The following is a 25,690-nucleotide window of genomic DNA, read 5'->3' as shown; positions in this document are numbered from 1 at the left end:
AGACCTGTAACTCGCTCTCCCTCTCTCTCTCTCTTCCTCCCGATAGGCAAACCAGAAACCTCTGAACCTTCTCTAAAACCGCTCCTGGGCTCTCTGCGACCGAGCCCGGGTAGGATCGAGAGGACCAAAAGACCAGGAGGGGGCGGGGCGAGAACAAGAGGAGGTAGGCTTTGTTCTCGCCCCGCCCCCGCCCCTCCCTAGATATCGCGAGAGGGCGGGTCCGCTTGGCTTCGGCTTCGGCGTCGGCGTCGCTCCCGCGCTGGGGCAGTAGGCCGGCTTCTCTCCGCTGGCCGCGGTTAGGTGTTGGTGGCGAAGGGCCGCCAGCCGCGCGGCGTCGGCCCTGGCGTCGGGGTCGTTGTGTCGTCACAACGACTCCGGTAGTCGTCTCCGCGACAGCAGGTGCGGCCGCTTTAGCCCCAGGCGGGCTCCGCGGCTGCCTGGCGAGTCTGTGCACGCGCCCAGCCCTTTCCTTCCTGGACCCAGCGCCAAGCAGCGACGCTGAGCCGACCGCCGGAGCGGCGGGCAATGGCGGCCTCGACGGCCTCGCATCGGCCCATCAAGGGGATCCTGAAGAACAAGAGTTCTACGACTTCCTCTGTGGTGGCCTCGGCCGAACAGCCCGGCCGGAGTGTCGACGAAGAGCTGAGGTGAGAGCCGGGAGCGACGGCCGCGGGTGGGCCTGGGAAGCTCCTCCCCGCTCGGGCGGCCTCGCCTTCCTCCCCGCCGCCGTTACCGGCCCCGACCCCGAGCCTGAGCGCTGACCGGCGACCGGGGCAGCTCTGTGGATGCGGCTCCGGCACCGCTCGGGTGTCCGTCCTCCGGCCAGGGTGCCGGCTAGAGTGATTTAAAGAAGACAGGAGCTGTGACGTTTATCATTTTTGTTTTTTGTTTTTTTCTTTTTTAAAAGTATATGCGCAGATGTAATATTTTGTAAAACAAACATCTGGTCTTTGAACTTTGGGAAATTAGGAACATTAAAGAATCAAATAGAAGTTTCAGAGCTTCACCTGTTAAGCTTTTATAATTTCTTAACTTCGTATCTGAGGTATCTAAAATTTTTCAATGATAAAAGTCTTTTCTTGTTATGTGAACCCTTTAACATCTGGTCTCAAGCCAATAAGAGACCTCTCCATAAAAGAGACCCTTTTCCCCATTTTTCTAATTGAGCTTCCACAGTCATTCCTTTTTAGGTGAAGATTATGCCTCACTCAGTCTGGTATGGTAGATCCTGGTTTGTCATTTTCTCTCCACTAAGGGGAACAAAAATTTTCCAAGTCTTTTGTCTATATTTAATGAAAATATACTTACTGCTAATTGTTTTTGTATCTGCAGCAAGAATTAGGAGTACTTTCTAGTCTTTGTTCCTCTTGGAAGGCATAACTAAACTCAGAACAGTTCAGAGAGTAGCAACTTAAAATGATCTAGTGATGTTTTGGTCTTTCATACTCACACATACACATGTAAAAAGATGTTGCCCAATAGCATTTTGTTATAGTAAATAATTGGAAACAACCCAAGGTCTGTTAATAAGGACTGGTGAAATATTAATTATGGTACATTTATATAATGAAACAATACACCAGCCTTTTAAAAAGAATGAGATAGATGTATTTGCACAGAGGAAGCTATCCAAGGTGCCATGCTCAATGAAAAAATAAGTAGTACAGTACAGTAGAGCGTAAAACATACCACTGGATTAGAAGTGCTAGGGGGCTTCGGTGTTATTAAGATAACTAAAAGTATAAAGACTCCTCATTCTGGAGAGAAGTTACTGAAATCTGTAAAGTCATAAAGGTAAAATGAGGATGTTTGTAAAAATTTAAAATATTGCAACTAGAGCAAACCTGTTCAAATATCAATTTAGGTCTATAAAGTGAACTGCTATCAAATTTCCCACCACATAGATTTATGGAAATTTGTGTTACCTTAAAGAAAACACTAAGTAGGATGACAGCATAGAATCATGGCCTTTGGATGCTTGACTTACATTCTCTAACAGGAAATTTTCAAACCTGTCTTTTGGGTAAGCTGCTTCAAGTCGGAATTGGTGGGGAATTGGTTGTAGGTTACTAAATTAAGAAAACAAATCTCACGGGCACATAGCTCTAGCAGGAAGACCAAGATAGTTTACAAAACAAACTGCAGAAAGCTCTTATGCAGTTTCAGAGTATTCAACCACAAGAGTATGGTTCTCACTGGCAAGCTTAATTTGAGTTTCTTTTTGTTTGGCTACCAAGTAACTTACTGTTTTTCTCTTTCTCTGCTTCCTTATCTTCTACTTATTCTCAACTTTGATCTGCCATAATTTCCTGTGGCCTACTCAGTGGGTTAGCCTCTCTCTGTTATTGGCTGGGGTTTACTTCCAGGTCTTCCTGCCTTGAAAACCACTATCCTAGACTGCTAGCAGGACAGATTCACTTAGAAGGGACCTTTTACAAGGTTCCAGGGTAGATGATTTTGACTGACTTGTCCAGTTGAGAGGGTTAGCACTGAAGTCTTCAGAGCTCTAATTCATTGAGGTTCATGTTTGGTTCCAAGTAGTAAAAGGGGATGGGCTTTTTCATGATCAGTGTTAATGATTACAGTCATGTAGCAAAGAAAATTCTATTGGTAATACACTCCACATTGTTTATGTCATAGCTTATGCAAACAGTATTATTATGAGAGCCTCTTTGAACAGAAATGATAAAAAACAAAAAACAGTTGAACACTCTTTGTAATGTTTTGATTTTAATTTAAATACAACCAGTATTCCCCCTTTCCTGTAAAGAGGACTGAAAATAAATAGCTATCTTAGTTACAATACACTGAAAATTCAGAAACTAGTAAGTGTAGTGTAATAGTTTACCTTTTATAAGGCAAAAGAATCTCAGATTACTGTGAAAATGACCAGGGATCTAAGTCAATTCTTGTTACTCTTAGTAGTTCTGTTCTGTATAATAACCATAGACACTGAATTAGTGAGTACTGAACCATTGCTCCAAGGGGAAATACAGAGTTAGGTTCCTGCAAGGTTCCTTCTTGTGCCTAGAGCACTAGACAGCACTTTAGCACTACACTTGGGAGCCATTTAAAACAATACATTCAACAAAAAAGCAAAAAACGTGGTACTAAATGGACTGCAAAAGAGACACTTACTTACAACATGAGTGCTAAAGCAAGAAGATAAAGTATCCCCTTGTTTAACAGCTGGAAAGATGTGCCTGGAGCAACTCAAATTTTTCCCTGTTCTGTGCATGTCTGTGAGAGATGGAGAAAACGCCTCAGGTATTGATTTTGGAGTTACAAATTTTATCAAGTAGGCATATTTGCAAATTCCGAATCTGCAAGTAACCATACCTTTTATTGGTGCCTTTATCAAGTCGTAGTTTTCCTTTTTCTGCACATACCACTGCTTCACCCTGGTTTCATTAGTTATGAGGATATTATTTAACATTTTATTTAACACAGAGACATGTTACCAAGGGATTTTTTTTCCTAAGGCCAGAAGTTGAGTTGTCTTATTCCAGTGGTCTCTAAACGTTTTGTTGTGTATCTTTTTAGTAGGAAAAAAATATGCTTCAAATATGTTTGTTTATAATTTATCTCATATATTACTATCATTAGATAATATTTCAAGGCTCCTTATACACTTAAAGTGAGATTCATATAATGCCATATTTCAAATAGTCCTGGAATATTTTTTATACAGTTCTTGTCAAACTTTTTTTGATGTCTCAGTGCTATTATTTTCTTATTCTTGTTATGGTACTGTTATCGTCAATGAATGGTTTCTTCAGTTACCACTTGTCAGATACCATTTTTTGAGGGTTAGTTCCACTGGACAGAATCTGTAAATCCACATAACCAGTTATAGGTAAATCTCAATTTTATCACATTGTTCAACTAATTAGAACACCACTGTCATCTCCTATGATTTTGGAATTCCCATTCTATCAGGATACCTTGAATATAGTGTACAACTTGTGAAGGTCTAACATAACAGATCTGGTGAGTAGCCATGTGCATTTCATCAGAAATAAGAAATCATGTATCCTAAGATGTACCATGATTTTATGTACCACCAAGAAAGAAAAAAATACTGTCAATTATAAGATGCCATCCATTTTAAGATACACTGTTTTCAGAGAGGTTGAAATGAGAAACGTGTGCATTTTGAATTGGTGAAAATAATGAAGTTAAATGTTACTAAAGACAGGGCGCCTGGGTGGCTCAGTTGGTTAAGCATTGGACTTGAGCTCAGGTTATGATCTCATGGTCCATGAGTTCCAGCCCTGCATTAGGCTCTGTGCTGACAGCTCAGAGCCTGGAGCCTGCTTAGGATTGTGTCTCCCTTGCTCTCTGCCCCTCTGCCACTCGCACCTGCGCGCTCGCTCTCTCTCCCTCCCTCCCTCCCTCTCTCTCAAAAATAAATAAACATTAAGAAAAAACTTAGAAATGTTACTAAAGCCTATTTTATGAGAGGTGTTATAGGTTAGTGATTAATCTGGGGCTAGATTGCCTGGGTTTGGATTCTACTAGTTACTAGCTCTGTGACTTCCAGTGAGTTATTCATTATATCCATGCCTAGTTTAATTGTTAAATGAGTTAATGAATGTAAAGCTTTTAACTCAGTACCTCACCCTCAAATGTTAGTCTTCAAGTAGAAATAAATACAGAAGTCTAATTTTTCCCACATCTCAGTAGGTTGTTTTACACAGTATGCTTTGAAGTCACTATGTTCCATTCAAATTCTATGGTACTCTCAGGTGATACAGGCAAATTCTGCTTCAAAACATTGTGCTTGAATTAATTGCCTTTAATAAAATTTCATATAAGCATGCTTCAACTTCATCTTTTTCTGCCTGTAAAGGGATATGGACTATAGTCAAAGCCTCACTGAGCAGAGTTTTCCAAAAGTGACTTCTTGATTATTGATTGCTTTTATTGTTAACTCTTACTTTAATTGTTCAGTAATCGTGTCAAGCTTCAAAGTATTGTACTTTGTCAACTTATGTAAGTTGAATCTTTATTTAAAGAAAGAACCACTTCTTGAAATGTGCAATTAAGAAGTGTAACACCTTGAAGCAAAATCTTGCTTCCCACTCTAAGCGTGGCTAAAACTTATCAAATGAGCAAGTCACAAGCAACAAGAAGTACGAGTAGGTTTTGAGGTGGCATCATATGAGCTATCAAAGTGAAAGTGAGAAGGGGTGACTTTCTGGACCAGATTTAGGCTGCAGGAAAACCAATCTCCCAAGTGGGAGGAGGAAAATGAAACCAGCAGGTGCTTTCGTGCTCCTAGCAGATCTGCAGTGTAAGTGGTGGTGTCCCTCTTTTTTTCTAGGTAGAGAGAATGAACCGCAGGTCATACAAACAGTTTGGAATTAACCTCAAATCCTGCTTTTTGGATTTTGTTACTCCAAACTAATGTTACTTCTGCCAAAACTTTAGAGATGCTTATTTCCATATTTAGTGTCCTCTGCTGAGAGTTTCTTCTACTTCACTACCTTCTCCCTAAGAATTCCGGTGTGCTTTGTAGCCTGTTGTTTTATGCCCTTATTTAGATTGATGATTTTTCAAGATATTGTTATCTTCTTTGGAGCTGATTAATTCTAAGAATTTCTTTTGTTCTTAGTATTACGTTGAGAAAGTGGAGTAAAGCTTTGAATATATAAAACTTTAGTTCTATTTATAGTGGAGAGTAAATGGCAAACAAAAATTTTGGGCTATATATAATGTAGTGATACATAATGTGGTTTATTATCTTATATATATATTTCTTGGGTTTATATATACACAACATGGTTTAAATCTTTAAATTTGAGTGCTTTATATAATTCATCATTGTAAATGTATATAGATGTGAAGAAGTTACTCATATGTAAAGAACTTAGTCAAACTCAGAAGGTTTCCAGTAGAAAGGCAAAGTATATAAACATAATTCATAAAAGGAAAGTAAGGGGTGCCTGCGTGACTCAGTTGGTTAAATGTCCAACTTTTGATTTCCACTCAGGTCGTGATCTCACGATTTGTGAGGTCCAGCCCAGTATCACGCTCTGTGTTGTGCTGACAGCACAGATCCTGCTTGGGATTCTCTCCCTCTCTCTCTCCCTCTGTCTCTGCCCCTTCCCACTTGCACACTCTCTCAAATAAATAAACTTTTAAAAATAAAAGGAAAGTAAAATAACAAGCATTTTCCCATATTTATAAGGTAATGAACAAAGAAACCAGCTTTTTTAAATTATTTTTTTAATTTTTAGAGAGAGTGCACATGTGTGAGGGAGAGGGACAGAGAGAGAAAATCTTAAGCAGGCTCCACTGAGCATGGAGCCTGATGAGGGGCTCAATCCCACCACCCTGGGATCATGACCTGAGTCAAAATCAAGAGTTGGTCACTCAACTGACTGAGCCACCCTTTTAAATACTGATTTATACCTGCTCAGGTGGAGAAAACACATGCACAAATACCTAATCTTGGCAAAGTTTGGTGATGATTGGGGACATTACGTATTGTTCTCTCTATTAAAACTTTATGATGGGTACGCCTGGGTGGCTCAGTTGGTTAAGCGTCTGACTTTGGCTCAGGGCATGATCTTGCACTTCATGGGTTCAGGCCCTGCATGGGACCCCTGTGCTGACAGCTCAGAGCCTGGAGCCTGCTTCAGATTCTGTCTCCGTCTCTTTCTGCTGCTCTTCCACTCGTGCTCTGTCTCTCTCTCTCAAAAATGAATAAACATTTAAAAAATAAATAAAAGGTAAAACTTTTACAACATGACACTCCATGTTGTCAATATCAAGAAGTATAAAGCCCTTAATACATTTTAACTTAGATATACCTATCCTAGCAAATTATCCTAAAGATATCATTGAATAGAATGTGCCCAAATATGGTCATTTCTCCTTTATTCTAAAATTTTTTTTTTTTTAACGTTTATTTATTTTTTTGGGGACAGAGAGAGAGCATGAACGGGGGAGGGGCAGAGAGAGAGGGAGACACAGAATCGGAAACAGGCTCCAGGCTCTGAGCCATCTGCCCAGAGCCTGACGCGGGGCTCGAGCTCACGGACCGCGAGATCGTGACCTGGCTGAAGTTGGACGCTTAACCGACTGCGCCACCCAGGCGCCCCTCTCCTTTATTCTAAATAGGAAAATCTTGGATTTAATATAAATATCTAACATTAGGTGAACAGTTTATTATTGAGTCTTGTGCATTTGTTAAAAAAGACTAGGGGCGCCTGAGTGGCTCAGTCGGTTAAGCGTCTGACTTCGGCTCAGGTCATGATCTCGCGGTCCGTGAGTTCCAGCACCACGTTGGGCTCTGTGCTGACAGCTCAGAGCCTGGGGCCTGCTTTGGATTCTGTGTCTCCCTCTCTCTCTGATCCTCCCTTGTTCATGCTCTGTCTCTCTCTCTCTCAAAAATAAATAAACATTAAAAAAAAAAAACCTAAAAAAAAAAAAAAAAGACTACTAGAGGGAAGCCTGGCTGAGTCGGTTGGTGGAGCATGCGACTCTTGATCTCCGGTTGTAAGGTTCAAGCCCCAAGTTGGGTGTAGAGATTACTTAAAAAATAAAACCTTAAAAAAAAAAAAGAAAATTAAAGACTAGAAAATGCAATTTTTCTATTTGCTATTTTCAACTTGGCTTATTATGCTAAAATATATATATAGTAATAGCTTCCATATCAGTATATTTATTTTATATATTGTATTTATTGTTTTGTATGTGTATGTAGGCTGTGTATGTGTTTTTACATATATACTGATAGCTTATATATTTTTATATGATATATATTATTTCCTATAGTGAAAGAATATGCAGAAATCAAAATTGTTAATGGGTTCAAGTGCTGGTATTGTGATTATTAAATATTATCCTTAATTTTAAGGAAACATTTCTTTAAAAAAAATTTCTTTTTAATGTTTATTTTTGACAGAGAGAGCATGAGCGGGGGAGGGGCAGAGAGAGAGGGAGACACAGAATCTGAAGCAGGCTCCAGGCTCTGAGCTGTCAGCACAGAGCCCAATGCCAGGCTGGAACTCACAGACCATGAGATCCTGACCTTAGCCAAAGTCAGGCACTTAACTGACTGAGCCACCCGGGTGCTCCAAGGAAACATTATTTCTGCTTGTATCCTACAGTTCTTTTTCTCGTATTATCTCACAAAATAGATGTATAGGGTGTTTGGTTTCCCACCCATTAGAAGAACCTCTTAAACTCCAAAGGTCTATCATTCCCCTGTCCTAAGAAGTAATGATGATAAATTGTCATTTTTAATTCAATATTGTTAACATCGTTTAGGAACTAACTTGTTTTCTTTGAAGTTAGGAAGTACCTAACAAGGTCATTAATATGTGTTTATATTTAAGTATTTTGTTGTAACATAATACACGTACGGAAAGGTGTGTTAAATGTAATTTTAAAGTTTAAGAAATTATAAAATTATAAATTATTTATGTTATAAAATTATTATATATTATAAAAACCCCTGTAACCACCATCCTGTTTAAGAAAAAAAAATGTTTCTATTACTTCAGAAATGTCCCCTGCCCTTTCCGGTCACACTCTTTCCTCCCCCCACCCCCAACATAATCACTCTCCTGACTTTTATAGTAATCATAGAAGCATACATCCTTACACACTTTAGTTTTGCCAGCTTTCAAACTTTATATATGGATGTGTTCGTTTTCTTTCACAGTATCTTTAATAGGAAGTCTTAATAGAATAAGGCTGTCTATTAATACAGGTTTTATGAAACTTTTACCTGTGCTTTTGTTTCTGACTCACGCTTAACTCCAGCTGTCATTTCAGAGACATTTGTTTCTCAGGAGGGAACATTAGCTACGGTATCATAAGTCTCCCTTTTGTTTATTAATTGAATTGCTTTCTTCACAGACTTTAATTCTCTTAAAGCTTGTGTATGTTTGTTTCTTTTGTGACTCTTCTAATCAGAGCTCCTTTATCATGTCTGTTACCTAAATCTTTAGAAATGTATCTCTTCACTGTGAGTTTCCTTATATAGACTATGACCATGAGCGGACCTAGTCATTTGCTTTCTAAATTCACAGAAACATATAGATAAGAAGTGTTTAGCAAAATGTCTGAAACAGTAGACTTAGTCAAATACAGAACAGGCTGTTTTTTTAGAAAAATTCATTCTGTGGCAGATCTTAAATATTTCAAAATCATTTAAATGTTGAGTCTTACAGGGCAAGATGGACGGTATCCAGTTCAAAAGCAACTTTAAACATCTTTTCAGAATGCCCTTTTCAGCCCATTCTCTTTAGTGCTAAGTGAGATATGATTTCAGGATTTTTAACCCAAAGCTTTAGATTTTAAAATCATAAGGGGCACCTGGGTGGCTCAGTTGGTTGAGCGACTGACTTTGGCTCGCGTCATGATTTCACGGTTTGTGAGTTCGAGCCCTGCGCCGGGCTCTGTGCTGACAGCTCAGAGTCTGGAGCCTGCTTTGGATTCTGTCTCCCTCTCTCTCTGCCCCTCCCCCACTCATGCTCTGTCTCTCTGTCTCAGAAATAAACATTAAAAAAAATTTTTTTTAAATCATAAAAACTCCTTATGTTTTCATGGTACTTGTATAATTTTGTTTTCACAGACAGTATTTCAGTTGATTATCTCAACAACCCTGTATTGTAAGGAAGACTTACTAAAACTCCATTTTATTATAATTTCCATGTAGAATAAATATAGCCCAAAGCAGGGTGTTTGTTGGACTTGCCTATAGTCCTAGAACTAGTGAAGAGTAACTAACTGAGACTTGAACCTTAAATATCTGTCTCCCAGTTAAACTGTGTTTTGTTTTTTCTGCCCCAAGACCAGTTATGTATTACTCGATAGATAGCAACTAGACCTCTAAAGAAATCAGTATTATAAAGCAGGGTCTATTTTTCCAGTTTAGTTCAATCAAGTTTTTGTTTTTGTTTTTGTTTTTAAATACTAGTGAGATTTAAATTTGATTAGTTGAAAGTTCAGGTGCATTCCATCCTGAATTTTAAAAAGGAAAAAAGCAACTCTTCAAAGAAGAAATCTTGTTTCTGTTCTTCCAGTGATGGACCCATATGTCTTAATTTTTAACTTTGTAAACAGGCTTTTAAGATTTTACCTGTTTCATGGCAAAGAGACATTAGGTAATTTCTGACTGCTTTTGGGGGAAAAGTGAGAATTGTAGTCTTAGTCACTTGTGGAGTATGTCTGGGCTAACCTTTGCCTCTTGATAAAACAAAGGGTAAGGAACTTGTAGTCAAAAGTACTTAGTCTGTCGTGGAATATTCAGCCTTAAAAAGGAAGGAAATTTTGATACATGCCACAACATAGATAAACCTTGAAGACATTAAGTGAAATAAGCCAGCCACAAAAGAACAAATACTTTATGAGTCTACTTACATGAGGTACCTAGAGTAGTTAAATTCATAGAGACAGAAAATGGAATTGTGGGAGCCTGGGGCTGGGAGAGGGGAGAATGGGGAGTTAGGGTTCAATGGGTAGAGTTTCAGTTTGGGAAGATGAAAAAGTTCTGGAGATTGGGTGGTGGTGGTGGTTTCACAGCAGTGTGAATGTACTTAATGCCACAGAACGACTGTACATTTAAAAATGGTTTAAAATGGTGAATTTTATGTTATGCATATTTTACAATAATAGGAAGAAGAAAAAAGTGTTTAGTCTGAGATAGGGATGCAGGGGTGCTTTGGAGGAGAAAGCAAGAGAACATAAAAGGCTCACCTGCCATGAGTAGGCACATAAAATTTTGAGGTAACTCAAGGCACGAAGGGAATACGGTGTTAAAGTTTAAATAATGTAATTTTTCAAGAGCATTTCAATCTGGATGTTGGTGGATTTAGGAAAATTAAAAATACCTCACCAATATCTCACTACAAAAACCTCACCAGTGTGGACAAATGCAGAAAAGATTTGAATCTGTGTAAAATCTACATTGATTTTTTTACAGTTTTATTTTCAAGTATATAACCAACGCACAAACTGTGTATGAAAAAATATTTTTGGGTGGCAGAGAGGTCTTTGATGTCTCTTTTAATGAGATCAGAAGAATTTATAATTAAGTCATCTAATTATTTAGCACGTTAAAAGATGTGTAAATATTTTGTTGAATGGATGTTAACTAATGTTTATAAAACACTTGTTCGTATTTCTCTTAAGTAAATTTATCTCAGGTGCTCTGAATATACCATTTCTTAGCAAACTCTTATTTTTCTAGATTAAAGAAAAACTGAACTGTAATTTTATTTGCAACCTAAATCTTTATTAATGGTATTTAAATTTAGTGAGGTATTCTCTACAGTTTTATGTTCTAATTCTTTTTATTGTTTTGAAAATCTTTGAAAAAATTAGGCCAAGGAAAGTTTTGGTGTTTTTTGTTTTTATTTATTTGTGTGTGTCCAGGCTTCTTTATTTAAGAAAGTTATGAGTGATGTGGGGATTAAAAACAAGAGCATCCTTGAACTTTACCTTCCCTCCATCCAGTTTCCCCCAAACTCCCTGCCCCCACACCTTTGTGTTCCCAAATCCTTTCTTAGTGAAGAACTTAATCCTAAAGTCCTGGTTTGAACAAACCCCAGGTTTTGTTTCTCTAGCTCTCCCCCTTCCTCTGGCCCCCATTCCTGGGAGGGGCTGGCACCTCACTTTGCATGGGAGAGACCTGAGTGGTGACAGATGGAAGGAAAGGCTTCACTCTTAAGGAGAGGGACTGAAGAGTACAGTGTAGTGAAGTGAGGGCCCCCACTGCCTGGGGTACCAAAATGGAGCCCTGGTGCCAGAGGAAAGGATACTGGTGCCCTTGAGAAAGGGGATGCAGAGCCTCAGAATCCTCTTGTTGCGAACAGTCACTGCTTGTTTGCCCTTCTGCCAACGATTGCAGAACCACACTCATACTACATCCTTCTCAAGCCTGAGCTGCTGGGCAGTGTGGCTGATCTGTTGCAGGGTAGGTTTTGGAGCATGTCCTCCAGGTTGCCTCTCATTCAGTTCTTGACACTTGTTTGCTTTCTCTTTTGGGCTTGCCCAAGGGTCTCTGCTTTGCATAGCTCCTGTGGATTTTTGTTGTTGTCACCTTCCTCCACCCACTTCTGCAGGGGCCACAGCTTACACATGTTCTTGAAACTGAGCTTCAGAGCCTCAAAACAGCACATGGTCATTTGGCTGAGCACCTTCCCAAAGAGAACCTCCAGGGTGAGCCCCACATTGGCCTGAGCATATCCCAGGGTGATCCGCTTCTGCTTCAGGAGCTTGGCAAATTGTTCCAGGTCTGCAGAGCTTTGATGTCCTGGGACTCCTGAGGGTTTTGCTCAAGCTTCACAGCCCCAGGTGGGGCACCGCAGAGATTGGGGGAGGCCCCCTCAGAGTTGCTCTCCACCCTGGCTCCCCACTCACCCTCCAGCTGAGAGGTCTCCAGGCTGCCAGGACCTCCAACCTGAGGTCCACAGTATGCCATCTCTCCTCAGAATTCGTACAGCATGCGGGCGTGGGGGAATCCCCCACATCTCAGGGCCTGGCCCAAACCCCCTGTCCCATTCCTGACCCACTGGGAGGGCCTTGGAAGCTCAGCCAGGTCTGAGGGTCAACCCAGCTGGGCTCTGGCCTTCCCTGCCCATCATCTCCATTGCCTGTCGCCTCCACTGCCTGGAGGGACAAGAAGGCCAAAGCGGAAACCAGGTGTCCCACCATGAGGAACAGAGGCACCCCAAGCTCAGGGCCTGGAAACATCTTGTTGTTTTTTATTGAATGGTTACTAGTAGATGAAAAATCCTCAACTAATATCATGCAGTGTGTAAATTTCAGGTTTTTTGCTGTTGTTAATTCCATAGGTCAGATAAGACTAAGCATGTCATAATGTACTAGTGTCTTGAATGCCTGGTGAAGATTCTAAATAGTGTTTTTAATATGTGGGCACTAAATATTCTATAAAATATTTACTGACATTTATTGTAATTACTTAGGCTTTTACCCTAAGTCACTTTCTATTCCAAGAAAGTATTTGTAAAAATAGAAGCTAGCAGTCAAATAGAAGTTGAAATGTGGGATTTGGATGTTTGTGAACTTTAGATGTGCACATTTTTTATCTTTTACTTCACTAAGGAAATTTGTTTTTCTTTTTAATTTTAGTAAAAAATCCCAGAAGTGGGATGAAATGAACATCCTGGCGACATATCATCCAGCAGACAAAGACTATGGTTTAATGAAAATAGATGAACCTAGCACTCCTTACCATAGGTAATGTTTCCCAGACATTCCTTTTTTACTTCCATTTTGCATTCGATTTGAGCTTCTGGATAACAGCTGATTTAAGTTTCTGTATGATTTTATACTTGCTACTGGAGCACTAATCAGTAACTTAACTGAATATTTTTGTATAATAGTATAAGTAGTATGTAACTTTAAAATTTGGGGGATCCATTTGTACATCATAATTGTAGTAGTAAATGTTTGTTGTAACTCAGTGGTCCCTAGTAAAAACACTAAAAACAAGAATAAACATGAAGATTGTGACAAAGGTAGAAAGAGATAATGAAATAGGTACAGGTACTGAAACTCAATACTAATAAAGCTTGAGGGAAGAAATAGACATATTATTTATGAAAAGTTAATGCCCTTGTTTTTCTAATTACAAGTATATAATATAAAACATGTCTTAAAGCTTTTATTGTACCAGAAACAAAAATCAGGGCTTTCTTCCTTTTCAATAATTGTAATAGATAGATATCCTTTATTATCTGTGTTGGTTAGAAATAACTATCCGAAAAGAATTAAAATTGTATGTGACTGAAAAAAACAGTCATAGGCATTATTTTTAGACTGTTTATATTTAAAATATAATAAATCTGAATGGTATTTTATTAGGTACTGCTCCCCCCCCCCCCCCCACCCTTACCTTACCTATATCCTTCCTCTGGGAGTTGTCAAAGTTATTTGGTCCTTAAGTAATTGAGGCTACACACACACACACACACACACACACACACATGTGCTTTGCTTTTATCGACTTAGTGCTCTTTTTAAAAAAAAAAATTTTTTTTAAATGTTTATTATTTTTGAGAGAGACAGAGTGCAAGCAGGGGAGGGGCAAAGAGAGAGGGAGACAAAGAATCCCAAGCAGGCTCCCATGCTCTGTGCTGTCAGCCCAGAGCCCAACATGGGGCTTGAACTCACACTGCGAGATCATGACCTGAGCTGAAGTCGGCTGCTTAACCAGCTGAGCCACCAGGCGCCCCGACTTAGTGCTCAGTTTTACCAATTTCTTTAATGGCCCTTTTTAAAAAGAATTTTATTTAATAGAAGAAGATGCTTTTAATAGATCTAATCATGTTATACTAAAGAATTTCACACTGTTGGAGTGCCTGGGTGGCTCAGTTGGTTAAGTGTCCAACTCTTGATTTCAGGTCATGATCTCACGGCTCATGAATTCGAGCCCCGTTTTGGGCTCAGTGCTGCTCGTGTGTAGCCTGCTTGGGATTCTCTCTCTCTACCCCTCCCCTGTTCTCTCTCTCTCTCTCTCTCTCTCTCTCTCTCTCTCTCTTTCTCTCTTTCTCTCTCTCTCTCAAATAACTAAACTTAAAAAAAAATTTCACAGTGTACAAAAGTTATGCTTCTATATATATGTACGTATGTGTATATATACACACACAAACACATATGATTCGTCTGTAAATTTTATAGCATAACCTAGAGTTGTCTGTAGAAGTTTTGCAAATTGATAGATTATTTTATCCTCCTCCGTTTAATTATATCCAATAATATAAATGAGTTTATTTCAACTTCCCATGGAAAAAAGAGCATTATCTAAACTATAGCACTTATTTAACTTGTCTCCTCAACCAGAAAAGGTATAAATCAGCATTTTTTAAAAATATAGGTGACTTCTGCTTTTTTTCAGCAACTTGAGAATTAAAGATGCCCATGTTTGTAATTAAGTGGGGAGAAAATGTTTTATTAGCGTTAGATTGGGAAAGCTAAATATAAAACTTTCTGAATTAGGTCTTTTAGGATCTAATTATGGTATTTTACCTAACCTTATGTCTATATAGATCATTTGTTTCTGTCTTCAGGTTGATGTACAAATACATATTCTGAAACCAGACAGTGGTTTTTTTATTGTTTTCCTACATATTTGTTTCCTCCCGCTGGATGGAATAATTGGAGTATTTTTATTTTTTACAAATGATTCGAGTTGTTAATATTTATTTTCATGGCTACAGTAGATCATTTTGAGGATTTTCTTGATTAGTGCTGAATTTTTAAATATCTGCATGAAATAGAAACAAAATTAAGGCTTGAAGATGACAACAGAGCTATAAATATGTTGATACAACTGAATCAATAGAATTACCGTTCTCTACCTTGCTTTTCTGCTTGAAAAATTATAGTTCAGGTATTAATTATAATGTGCTGTCATTCTAGTATGGTAGGTGATGATGAAGATGCATTGAGTGATTCAGAAACCACTGAAGCCTTGACCCCAGATATCTTAGCTAAGAAGTAAGTACTGAAGACTACTATGAAGCATTTTTACTTGTGTTTAATTGTGCAAAGTTAAATGCATTCCACTGGTACAAGTGTGAAAAAGCATGTGCTAAATTTATCTGGATTTTTCATAGCAACTTGTTTCTAGATTAAAATCAAAGTATGCAGGTAGCAGAAAGATTAGAGTACTAGAGGCTGGTACTCAGGTTCCTTTTGTCAATACCCTATGCTTTTTTTTTTTTTTTTTTTTTTTTTTAATATCCTGTGTTTTGTTTTTTTTTTTAATTTTTTTTTTTTTTCCAACGTTTATTTATTTTTGGGACAGAGAGAGACAGAGCATGAACGGGCGAGGGGCAGAGAGAGAGGGAGACACAGAATCGGAAACAGGCTCCAGGCTCTGAGCCATCAGCCCAGAGCCCGACGCGGGGCTCGAACTCACGGACCGCGAGATCGTGACCTGGCTGAAGTCGGACGCTTAACTGACTGCGCCACCCAGGCGCCCCAAATATCCTGTGTTTTAAAGATCTAAGTAAGATGGAGTATCTGGTTGGCTCAGTCAAAAGCATGGGACTCTTGATCTTGGGGTCATGATTTCGAGCCCCATATTGGGTCTGCATCTAGAGATTTCTTAAAAATAAATAAACTTTAAAAAGGATTGAAGTAAGAAAGGCAAAAATAAGTGGGTTCATAAACAAAAAGCTCTATTCCTTTGCTGTTCATTGATTTCTGTCACCCTCCACTGTTCTTGTTGTTTACTGGTTTCTGTACTCATTCCCACTTTATTTTATTTTCCTCATCAGGTTATAGCTAGCATATTAATGAACTTTAAATGTTTTTATGAGACTGAGAAGTTGAATGAGACACTCAGTAAAAGAATATCACAGTGTTGATGTCTTTGTAAATGATTGTTGTGTAGATTAGCTGCTGCTGAAGGCTCAGAGCCAAAGTATCGGGTTCATGAACAAGAAAGCAGTGAAGATGAGGATAGTGACCTCTCACCTGAAGAACAAGGTAGTTGATTTCCTTTACTGCTTTTAGCAGTGTGCTAATAATTTTTGCTAAAATGAATTCATTATTTAATAATAAATTTATTTAATAATCATTATTTGAAGGTTGTCAAGTGGTTTTCCTTTTGAGGAAGTGGATGGTGGAGGGATTAGGGAGCAACATTTTTATAATTCAGATTCTGCTTGTGTGGGTTTATTGGATAACAACTCTCCTCCCCCCCCCCCCAATTGCAAGAATTTGGGAAAATATTACCATCTTTTTGTAAGTGTTATTTTCTTTGTACCTTTTTTTTACTATTTGGTATAGAGTAGATGCTCAGTAAGTATTTAGTAAATTAATGCTTTACTTTGTCTTTGAATATTTGGGTGATCTTAAAATGTATAGCAGTGAGAGCTAATTTCCCAATTGCTTGTGCTTTTTCTTTTTTTAAGACAGCAGTGAAACTTACCAAATGAACCAAGATGATTAGATGTAGAGTGAAGATCTTTATTATTAGGTCCCATTGAACAAAAAGAACAGTAATATCATAGACAAGGAGATAAAGAGCTCTCTCAACAGGGTTGGAAGAGGCTCTTGTAGCCCACATAGTAGATAGACAGTTAAGGCAGTGCTACCTACTCACGGTTTCTGTTTTTACAAATAACACTGGTTATCTGTGGAGGTAAGAAGACAAGATATTTCACTTTGTTACTTTTTAAACTTTTTGACCATGTCAATGTATAGTTTTTTCAAGAATTAAGATTGTTTATATAGTTTGTTTTTAACTATTTTTAAAAGGAAAATCCAAGCCTACCTATATAGGGAAAACGATGCAAGTAAAACACACGTACCCTCACAAAAAGAAAAAGAGAGTAGTAGTGTACTTGAAGCCACAGATGTTAACCTGTACTGTAAAAGAGTTCTGAAATTGTATGGCTAGGATTTTGAATATTTTGCTACTTAATCCTCAAGATCTTTGTCATGTGTAGCTCCTAAGATATAATTTGTTATTCCTGTCTGTCATCTTCAGAATATAGCATATTCAACAAACTATGAGGGTCTGAGCCTAATTGTTATACAAAGGAGCCATATACAGATAGCCTAATCTCAAGTTGTATTATAGGTCTTCTACCCTCAGTGACTTCCTAATTACTTTACAAAAATATACTCCAAAAGACCCTTGAAAACAGTTTCAAATAGAAGTTGTTTCTAGACCTAGATTCCTCATTATTCTCTTGAAAACATGATCTGTTGAGAAAAGGAATTTATTATTTAATCTATACTGTCAGTTTTCATTAAGGGATTTTTCCTCAAATTGTAGTTTCATGGATTAGCCAGCAGGGGGAGCAATTTGATTACAATTTCAAAAGTTCAGTTCCTAATGGTAGAGTTACTGACTCATGTAGGTGTTTATTGCTTTTAAACAAATTACATATTTGAAAATCTTTGTTTATTGGTAGAAATTCTTAGAAAAAATTATCTTGTAACTGATAGTATAACAATTAAGATACGGGCTATGGAGTCAGACAAATCTAAATTTGTACTCCAGGTATCTCTTGTCTAATTTGTAATTTCTCTGAAGTTCAGCTTCTTCATTTCAAATTGGGATCTATAAAAATATTTAGAGGTAATGCGAGCATTAAATAAGATAAAGGATTTAAAGCACTTAACACTGATTCATATTGTAAGTGTTCAGTGAATAATAACTTTTAATAATTTAAATAATTGGTATGTTCTGCATTATATTATTTTATAGAATAGTTTTAAATTATTTTATAGAATATTATTTTATAGAATTTTATAGAATATTTATATTATATTATTATTATTATTATATTATATTATTTTATAGAATAGTTTTAAAAAAGTGTACAAAAGAGACTCCCTTGTGAAGTTCACATGGAGAGTTGATTATAGTTAGAGCCAGGGCTGAAATCTTAATGTCCTTGTACTCTTTGCAATGTGTTTCTCTACCATACAAGGATTGTAGATAAAATGGGCATAAATATTCAAAGAAGATTGAGACCAGTAGTATTAGCATTTTTCTATGAAATGAATAGATTGCATATTTTAAATTTATGTCATACATTTTAAATATTGTAAAATTAGGATATATCTGTAACAAGCAAAACCAAATTCAACATCTCTTAGAATTTAAATAATTTTCTTAGACTATCAATAGTGTTCACAAGAAACACGGTAACATCAACTCCTTGGAAGAAGAAACTACAAATTAAGACAGCATCTTAGTACCTTTCTTTCCTTTCAGATCAACAAAGACTAGAATGAATGACAATTTTTCTTTGGCTGTGAATGTGGAGAAATAAGTTACTGATACACTGTTGGTGGGCATGAAAAATGGTTTGGCTTTTCTGTTGGGCAGTATAGCAATATATGAGCCCCAAGCTTTAGAAGAAAATGACACCCTTTGATCTAGCAATTCAGTTTTCCAGAGTCTGTTCCAATGTTTTGTAAACATTTTTTACAAAGTCCTACTCAGTATACATGTATGCATAAATTACAAAAAGAAAAATTTCACAAAACAGTACTCACCGTTACTATATGTAGTGCAATCCAGTTTATTCTGTTTTCATTTTCTAAAAAATGCTGGTTGTGACTCACTAAAGAGTCCTGATGCATGATTTGCAAAAAATACTAGTTCATATTGAGAAAATAATAGAACCAAAACACAAAAAATGTATGTGTATTACACTATAAAAACTGAAAATACAAAGGTGGGGAATCAGAAGTCTTTCACCCAAGAATAGAGGATTAAATGGTAACTCAGTACTTTACAATCATTTAAAACATATAAATCTGCTATGTACGTGGCAGAATTTTACTATGTCTTCATATACCTTATTGTCTAAACTCGGGATCATTTTAGAATGAAAGAAAGGGTCATACTATATTTCATCAGATGGTGCACATAAACTAAACTTGCCTGGACAAACAGGGACATATGGTAATCCTAACTATAGAGTAAGTGAAAAAACAGCATATATAAAAATATATGAGTTATTTTTAGAAAAAACATTTTTAGAAAATGCTCTAAAGTTAATGGTAATTTGAGTGAGGAAATTGTTTTGCTTTTTTTTTTAAGTTTCTGCCATAAATGTATGTTGCTTTGTAATGATAAATATTACCTTTTTAGTAAATATATCTGGTATTGGAGGCAATCAGAACCATTTTTAAGAATTTATTATTGAGGTATAATTGATGTTACATTAGTTTCAGACACACAGCATACTGATTCAACAACTGTATACACTACTCAGTGCTCATCATGATAAATATAGTCACAGTCTGTCACTGTAGACAATGATATTATGGTATTACTGACTGTATTCCTTATGCTGTATTTTACATCTCCATGACTTATTTTGTCACTGGAAGTTTGTAAAACCATTTTTTATATGTTTTTTTATCATTGGTTTTTACATCATCTGAATACTTGAAAGGCATCACTAAAAATTTAGTCATGAGGATTTGGTCTTTTTATTGGCCTCTTTTTTAAATTTTGCTTCCTTCTACCATATCATATTCTCAAACAATAAATCAAATCACAAAAGTAATTTTTAAATAGAGAAGAAGAAAGATACCTGGCAAGATCTTGGTAGTTTGAAACAAATGTTTATGGAATACTGAGATGGCTGTTAGTCTCAGAACTTGCCTTCTTCCAACCCAAATAGAAGCTGAAAAGTGATTGATCAATACTAACAAGAACTATAAATGCCTACTTTTGAAACATAAATAAGTGTAAGGCATCTGTAAGTGCAAATGATGGTGAAAACTTAGAGGGAATTAGAGGAGATTGAGAAAGTACTTTGAGTAGTCTTCTTCTGAGCTTTCTCTATGCTTTTTGGGCATTGAAATGGTTTAATGAATACTGTAATAAAACTATTGCAAATGAATTTTAATGCTCTTGTTTGACAGAATAAACAGTTGGCAATTTTATGTCACCGCCCCCTTTTTTTTTATTTACTGGTCTAAGAAGTTTTAAAATCTCAGAACTATTTCTTCGTAAACAGTTAATGTTTAAATGCTATTTACAAAATATCAGTTATATTTATTTGCCGCTAACTTTGTATATCTGTGCTGAAGACCATAAATGAAAGAATAGTCTAGGGTCACTTCACTGTGCCTTATAATAGCCTTTTCTTAAAATTACTCTGGGAATGAGGTTATGTGTTTAGCTAGCAGTGTCTTAAGTCACGGCAGTTTCTTAGTGGATAATAGGAATTTTAAAAGGAATTTGTAATTATAAAAATGGAAGACTAAAATTACCCCATAGTTCTTTGACCCAGAATTATAACCACTGTTATTTGTTGAGTTATATTTTCTGTGTGTATGCATACAAATGCGTGCGGGCTTTGTACCTGACATATGTATGGTATTATATACCTTGCTTTTTTTGAGATTCTACTCTTGAGATTTTTCTTGCATCTTTAAGTTTTCTTCACAAATGTAACTATTAAGGGCTTTTATTCCTATTCTACCTTTAAGATGTACTTGAACCATCTAAAAGAGATCGGGCCAGGTAGTAAATAGTTTAAGTTTTGTGGGCTATATAGTTGCTATTGTACCTACTCAACCCTGCCATTCTGCCACTGAGTTCAAAAGCAGCCTTAAGCATTACAAAGACAAACTAGCATGATTGTGTTCCAATAATAGTTTATTGACCAGACAGATGCAGGCTGTAGTTTCCTAGTCCTTGAGCTAAAAACTTCCTAAGCCTACTTTTTGTATCTTGTAGAAAAAAAGCGACAATTTGAAATGAAAAGAAAGCTTCACTACAATGAAGGACTGAATATTAAATTAGCTAGACAATTAATTTCAAAAGACCTGCATGATGATGAGGAAGATGAAGAAATGTCAGAGACAGCAGCTGAAGAATGCATGAACGTGGAACAATCAAATCAAGGTTAGAGGTTTCTGAAATCATCACTGATACTCTCATGATTCTTTGTGCCTAAATAATATACTTTGTTTTGCTTTACACATAAGTTTGAAGAACCTCAGAAAAATTTTTTGAAATTCACTTATGCCAAACTTTCTAAAACTAAAATTTCAAGCCCTATGGCTAATTTCAAAATAAAGTTTTTGTGCCCAGGGTTGATTTAAGACCACGCATTAAGTATATGGCTGGGGTTTTTTTGTTTGTTTACTTAGTTTAAGCAGTGATGTTTATCTATACATTAAGCTGTGTTTTCTTTTGATGTTTCAGATTGTATTTTATCTGTCATACCAATCTAAGGTTTAAACTTTTAAAGAAACCTGTTTTTAATATGGAAGACTTATTTAACATCCTTTCAAGTACAAAGTATGTCAGATCTTTCCAGTGTTGATTCTTTTGACTGTTGGATTGATAAAATATCTGGCTGATTTTTCTATTTGTTTTTAAGTCTCGGACAGTTAGCCCTTGCAACCTACCAGCTCTTGATCCATCATAGTGAATAGATTTTATTTATTTTTAATGAACTGTTATTCTGGTATTCAATGTAGGTGAATCTTCTATACCACTAATGCAGATTTTGTGCCCATTTACCTTCTCTTTGTACTTGAAAACTGATGCTTTGTACTTGAAAACTGGAGATGTAAGTTACTTTATTTGTTGTGCCTCATAGTTAAATCTCCGGAAAGTAAATAACTATTAGTGTTTTGGTGAGCATATATGAAATATGAGTCTGTGGTGTAGGACCTGATGATTGTGTCTCATTTCATGTCCTAATTGTAATGTTTTTGTTATTCTATATTATGCTTTAGCCTTTCATTTTGTTTCATATAGCGTTTCATTTCCATTTTATTCACCATAGTTTTTTTTTTTTTTTTAGTTTATATGTAACTGAACAAACTACATTTTAAGTAATTACTGTTACATATCTCTCTCTTCCTCTTTTAAAATTTATTATCCATTTTTAATAGGGACATACCCTAATCAGTCTTTGTTTCCCATTTACCTGTATATCTCAGTGATGTATTTTTTTATGAATTCAAAGTGAACATTTTTTTGGTTATAACTTTTCATCAATTTCTGCTCAGACTTTCAATTTCAATTCTTAGTGACAATGGCAAAGCACTAGGAATGCCCCTCATTTGCTGGAAATTTGCACCAGTACCGCTGTGCAAATATTGACAGGATTTTTTTTTTAAGTCATGACTTTTGACAAGTAACTCTGGCCTTTTGTCTGTCATTGCTTTTAAGACTTAGATTTCACACCTTTAGTAATGTAAACACATTTTTTTTTTCATTTAAATACAATAGATGATTAAAATTTGTGTTAGCTCAGTGCCTGATTTTTCTTCAGTAGGGATGAAGTACTCCTTACACAGGAATTTATCTTACTTAGCATTATAAAGTCCACAAGGATAGAAAAGACTGTAACAAGGCATAGGGAAGTAAATTCCTTATTTGTCCTCTACTCTTTTTGAGACTTAAAAAAAATAAAAATCTTAATTGGCTTTTAAAATCTGCAGGTCCTGGGGAGCCTGGGTGGTTCAGTCAGTTGAGCGTCTGACTTTGGCTTAGGTCACGATCGCATAGTCTGTAAGTTTGAGCCCTGCATCAGGCTCTGTGCTGACAGCTCAGAGCCTGGAGCCTGCTTCCTCTTCTGTGTCTCCCTCTCTCTCTGCCCCTCCCCCACTCATGCTCTGTCTCTTTCTCTGTCAAAAATAAATGAACATTAAAAAATTTTTTTAGAATATTTAGGAAATATACACATGATTTTATGTCAGACTGATTAGACTACATCATATATAACTTGTTTTTTAGGTTTTTATATTTGTTTATCATCCATAACAGTGGAAGGGAACTTTAGCTCAGGTAGTTAAGGTTGGCAGTACACAACAAATTATATTGACTTTTTTTCTTTTTTCTTTGCAGGATCTACTACAAGTGACTAACTGCAAAACAAATCACAGAGTTCATAGAAAAGACTTGTTCAACACTGTAATTGTCAGATATAAACCCTGTTACTATAATACACTGCTTCTTGTTCTCAACAATTCATGACTTAAGTACCAAAATGCATACCAATTATTATATATTGCCAAGAATTAAATAGAGACTAATTAGACTGAAATGCCTACTTGATACATATATTCTTGTGCCTAGTACTTCACCACAAATACAGCATAATGTCATCAGTCCAAAACTGAGGTTTTATAAGAACACTGGTTAATTTGTATAAGATATTATATAGCTTTTTATGCTTTAGAAGTTAAATAATATCTCTTGGGGGGGTTCTAATTTATTCACTTCTAGATGTGATAGCTCTTATAAAAAGGTTTTTTTTGGTTTTTTTTTTGTTTTGTTTTTTTTTAACTCAAATCCAGTTGGAGCAACCAACCAATTATATAGGCTGATAAAATACTGAGTCTAAGAAGTATTTTAACATGTGTCTTCAACTTGATTTGTCTGTTTAATTGAAAAGGATTATAAGAGTAATTGTTGCATTTTCTGGCCTACTATCTTTAAAATTACCCTTGAGTTTCTTTATGTTTACAAGGACAGGATTGAATTTTTTCTCATCAAAACTAGCTTTTTTCACAAATAAATTATCAGGTTAAACTTGCACTAACATCTGCTCTGTTTTTTGTACACTTGATGGGCAGACTTTCAGATCAGTTTTTTAAATAAATGTAATTCTAATATGGTCTCAACATTCCCTTTATATGCCTATTTTGACCTCCTGCTTTTGTTTCTTACTCCTTTCCACATATACATACACAGTCCTTTACCTTAATAAAAGGTCATAAAGACTGGCATGAAATTAGGAACTCCTCCTTCTCTCACATATTCTATCATTTGCTGCTACAATGAAATTTTTATTTTGAGTATCAATGCCTATTAGCTCTAATACATGGAGAAAATTGAATAGCACTGTACTATAGACAGGAAATACAGTTGAACTGCGGAATTTCTACACCTCTATGATTTACAGCTTGCTAATTAAATTGCTATAATTAGTTTATTGTTTGACTTGATTAGACCTTAGAAAACGACTAACAGGTTTTTTGCATGATGAGAGAATTGTGTGTAACCAGTGATATGATGATAATTGCTGAATGTACAGACAGAAGTAATCCTGAACAGTTTTTAATTTAGAATTTTTAAATAGTCCCTGCTTTAAAGGGAGTATGATAATGTATACTATGACAAATGTACTTTATTCTTCTAACACAGTAAGATCTGGATTTTTTTCCTGAGCTGAAGTGCAGTTCCTGTGTATCTTAGTTTAGTGGTAGTTTCATTTCTAGTCAATTATTTGTATCTTAATTTTTTGTCAGTACCAAAAGAATTCATTATATGAACAGACTTTTAAAATAGTTTCTGTATATTGTATATATGAAATGGCTTTTATTGAACAGCTTATCTTCCACTTGCAAGTTTATGGAAATACCAGTATGTCAGAATAAATAAAAAGTGGGAGAATTCTTTGTTGTTAGAAGAATGTGCTTATTATTTTGAATGGCGTTTTTTTAAATGGGATCCAATCAGAGGCTGTTTTTTTTAATTTTAGAGAGAGAGAGCATAAGCAGGGGAAAGGGGCAGAGGGATAGAGACAGAGAAAGAGAATCTTAAGCAGGCTCCATGCTCAGCGTGGAGCCCGACGTGAGGCTCGATCTCATGGCTGCGAGATCATGACCTGAGCCAAAGTTAAGACTTGGATCCTTAACTGACTGAGCCATCCAGGCGCCCCCAATCAGAGTGCCTCTAAGCTCTGTAGTATTCTAACAAACTTATTAGCTCATAATACCACTGATTTATAAACAAGATAGTTTTTATCTTTGCTTTCTGAATTTAGAAAGTTGAGGTATTCTTACCAGTTTATATCCGCTTTGGGGGATTTAAGCTTATATACATATGTGTGTACATATGTTCATGTACAAAGACTTCTTGGTTTTCTCATTTTGAGTTCTTAGAAAGTATCCACATGCTCTTTATTTGTGGAAATAACTGTTATATGGTGAGGAAAAGGTAAGACTTTTAACGACCGATTTGCCTTACTCTTTTCTACAGACTGTCTCAAAATGTAAATCACAGGCAAACTCTCATTTCTGTTTTCAGGAAGTAGCTAATTATCTCAGAGGAGTAAGACATGGAAATTGGTATGCTCATTAGGATTTTAGGTAGTTGAATGTAACTGAGTAAAACTGTTTTCATCATGTTATGAATTCCTCATTGACTTGATATTGGACTATGTAAAAAATGAATCTTTATATAAGTTCAAGT

At 36.4% G+C, this 25,690-nt stretch overlaps 1 protein-coding gene and 1 pseudogene across 1 annotated transcript; one reads left to right on the top strand and one right to left on the bottom strand.

The window, feature by feature from the left end:
• Window positions 1–224: 224 nt before the first annotated feature.
• Window positions 225–24,908, top strand: PPP1R2 (protein phosphatase 1 regulatory inhibitor subunit 2). Its single transcript, XM_025913412.2, has 6 exons — window positions 225–647; window positions 13,114–13,221; window positions 15,406–15,483; window positions 16,385–16,479; window positions 21,212–21,379; window positions 23,339–24,908. The coding sequence occupies exons 1-6, from the start codon at window positions 526–528 to the stop codon at window positions 23,356–23,358; spliced, it is 591 nt and encodes a 196-aa protein (XP_025769197.2). The 5' UTR covers window positions 225–525; the 3' UTR covers window positions 23,359–24,908.
• On the bottom strand, window positions 11,520–12,778 carry LOC112849367 (POU domain, class 5, transcription factor 1 pseudogene; annotated as a pseudogene).
• Window positions 24,909–25,690: the final 782 nt, after the last annotated feature.

The sequence above is a fragment of the Puma concolor genome, chromosome C2, assembly GCF_028749965.1.
Source record: "Puma concolor isolate L17-30 chromosome C2, mPumCon1.1.hap2, whole genome shotgun sequence".
Lineage (NCBI taxonomy): Eukaryota > Metazoa > Chordata > Mammalia > Carnivora > Felidae > Puma > Puma concolor.
This window is presented reverse-complemented; position numbering and strand designations above follow the sequence as displayed.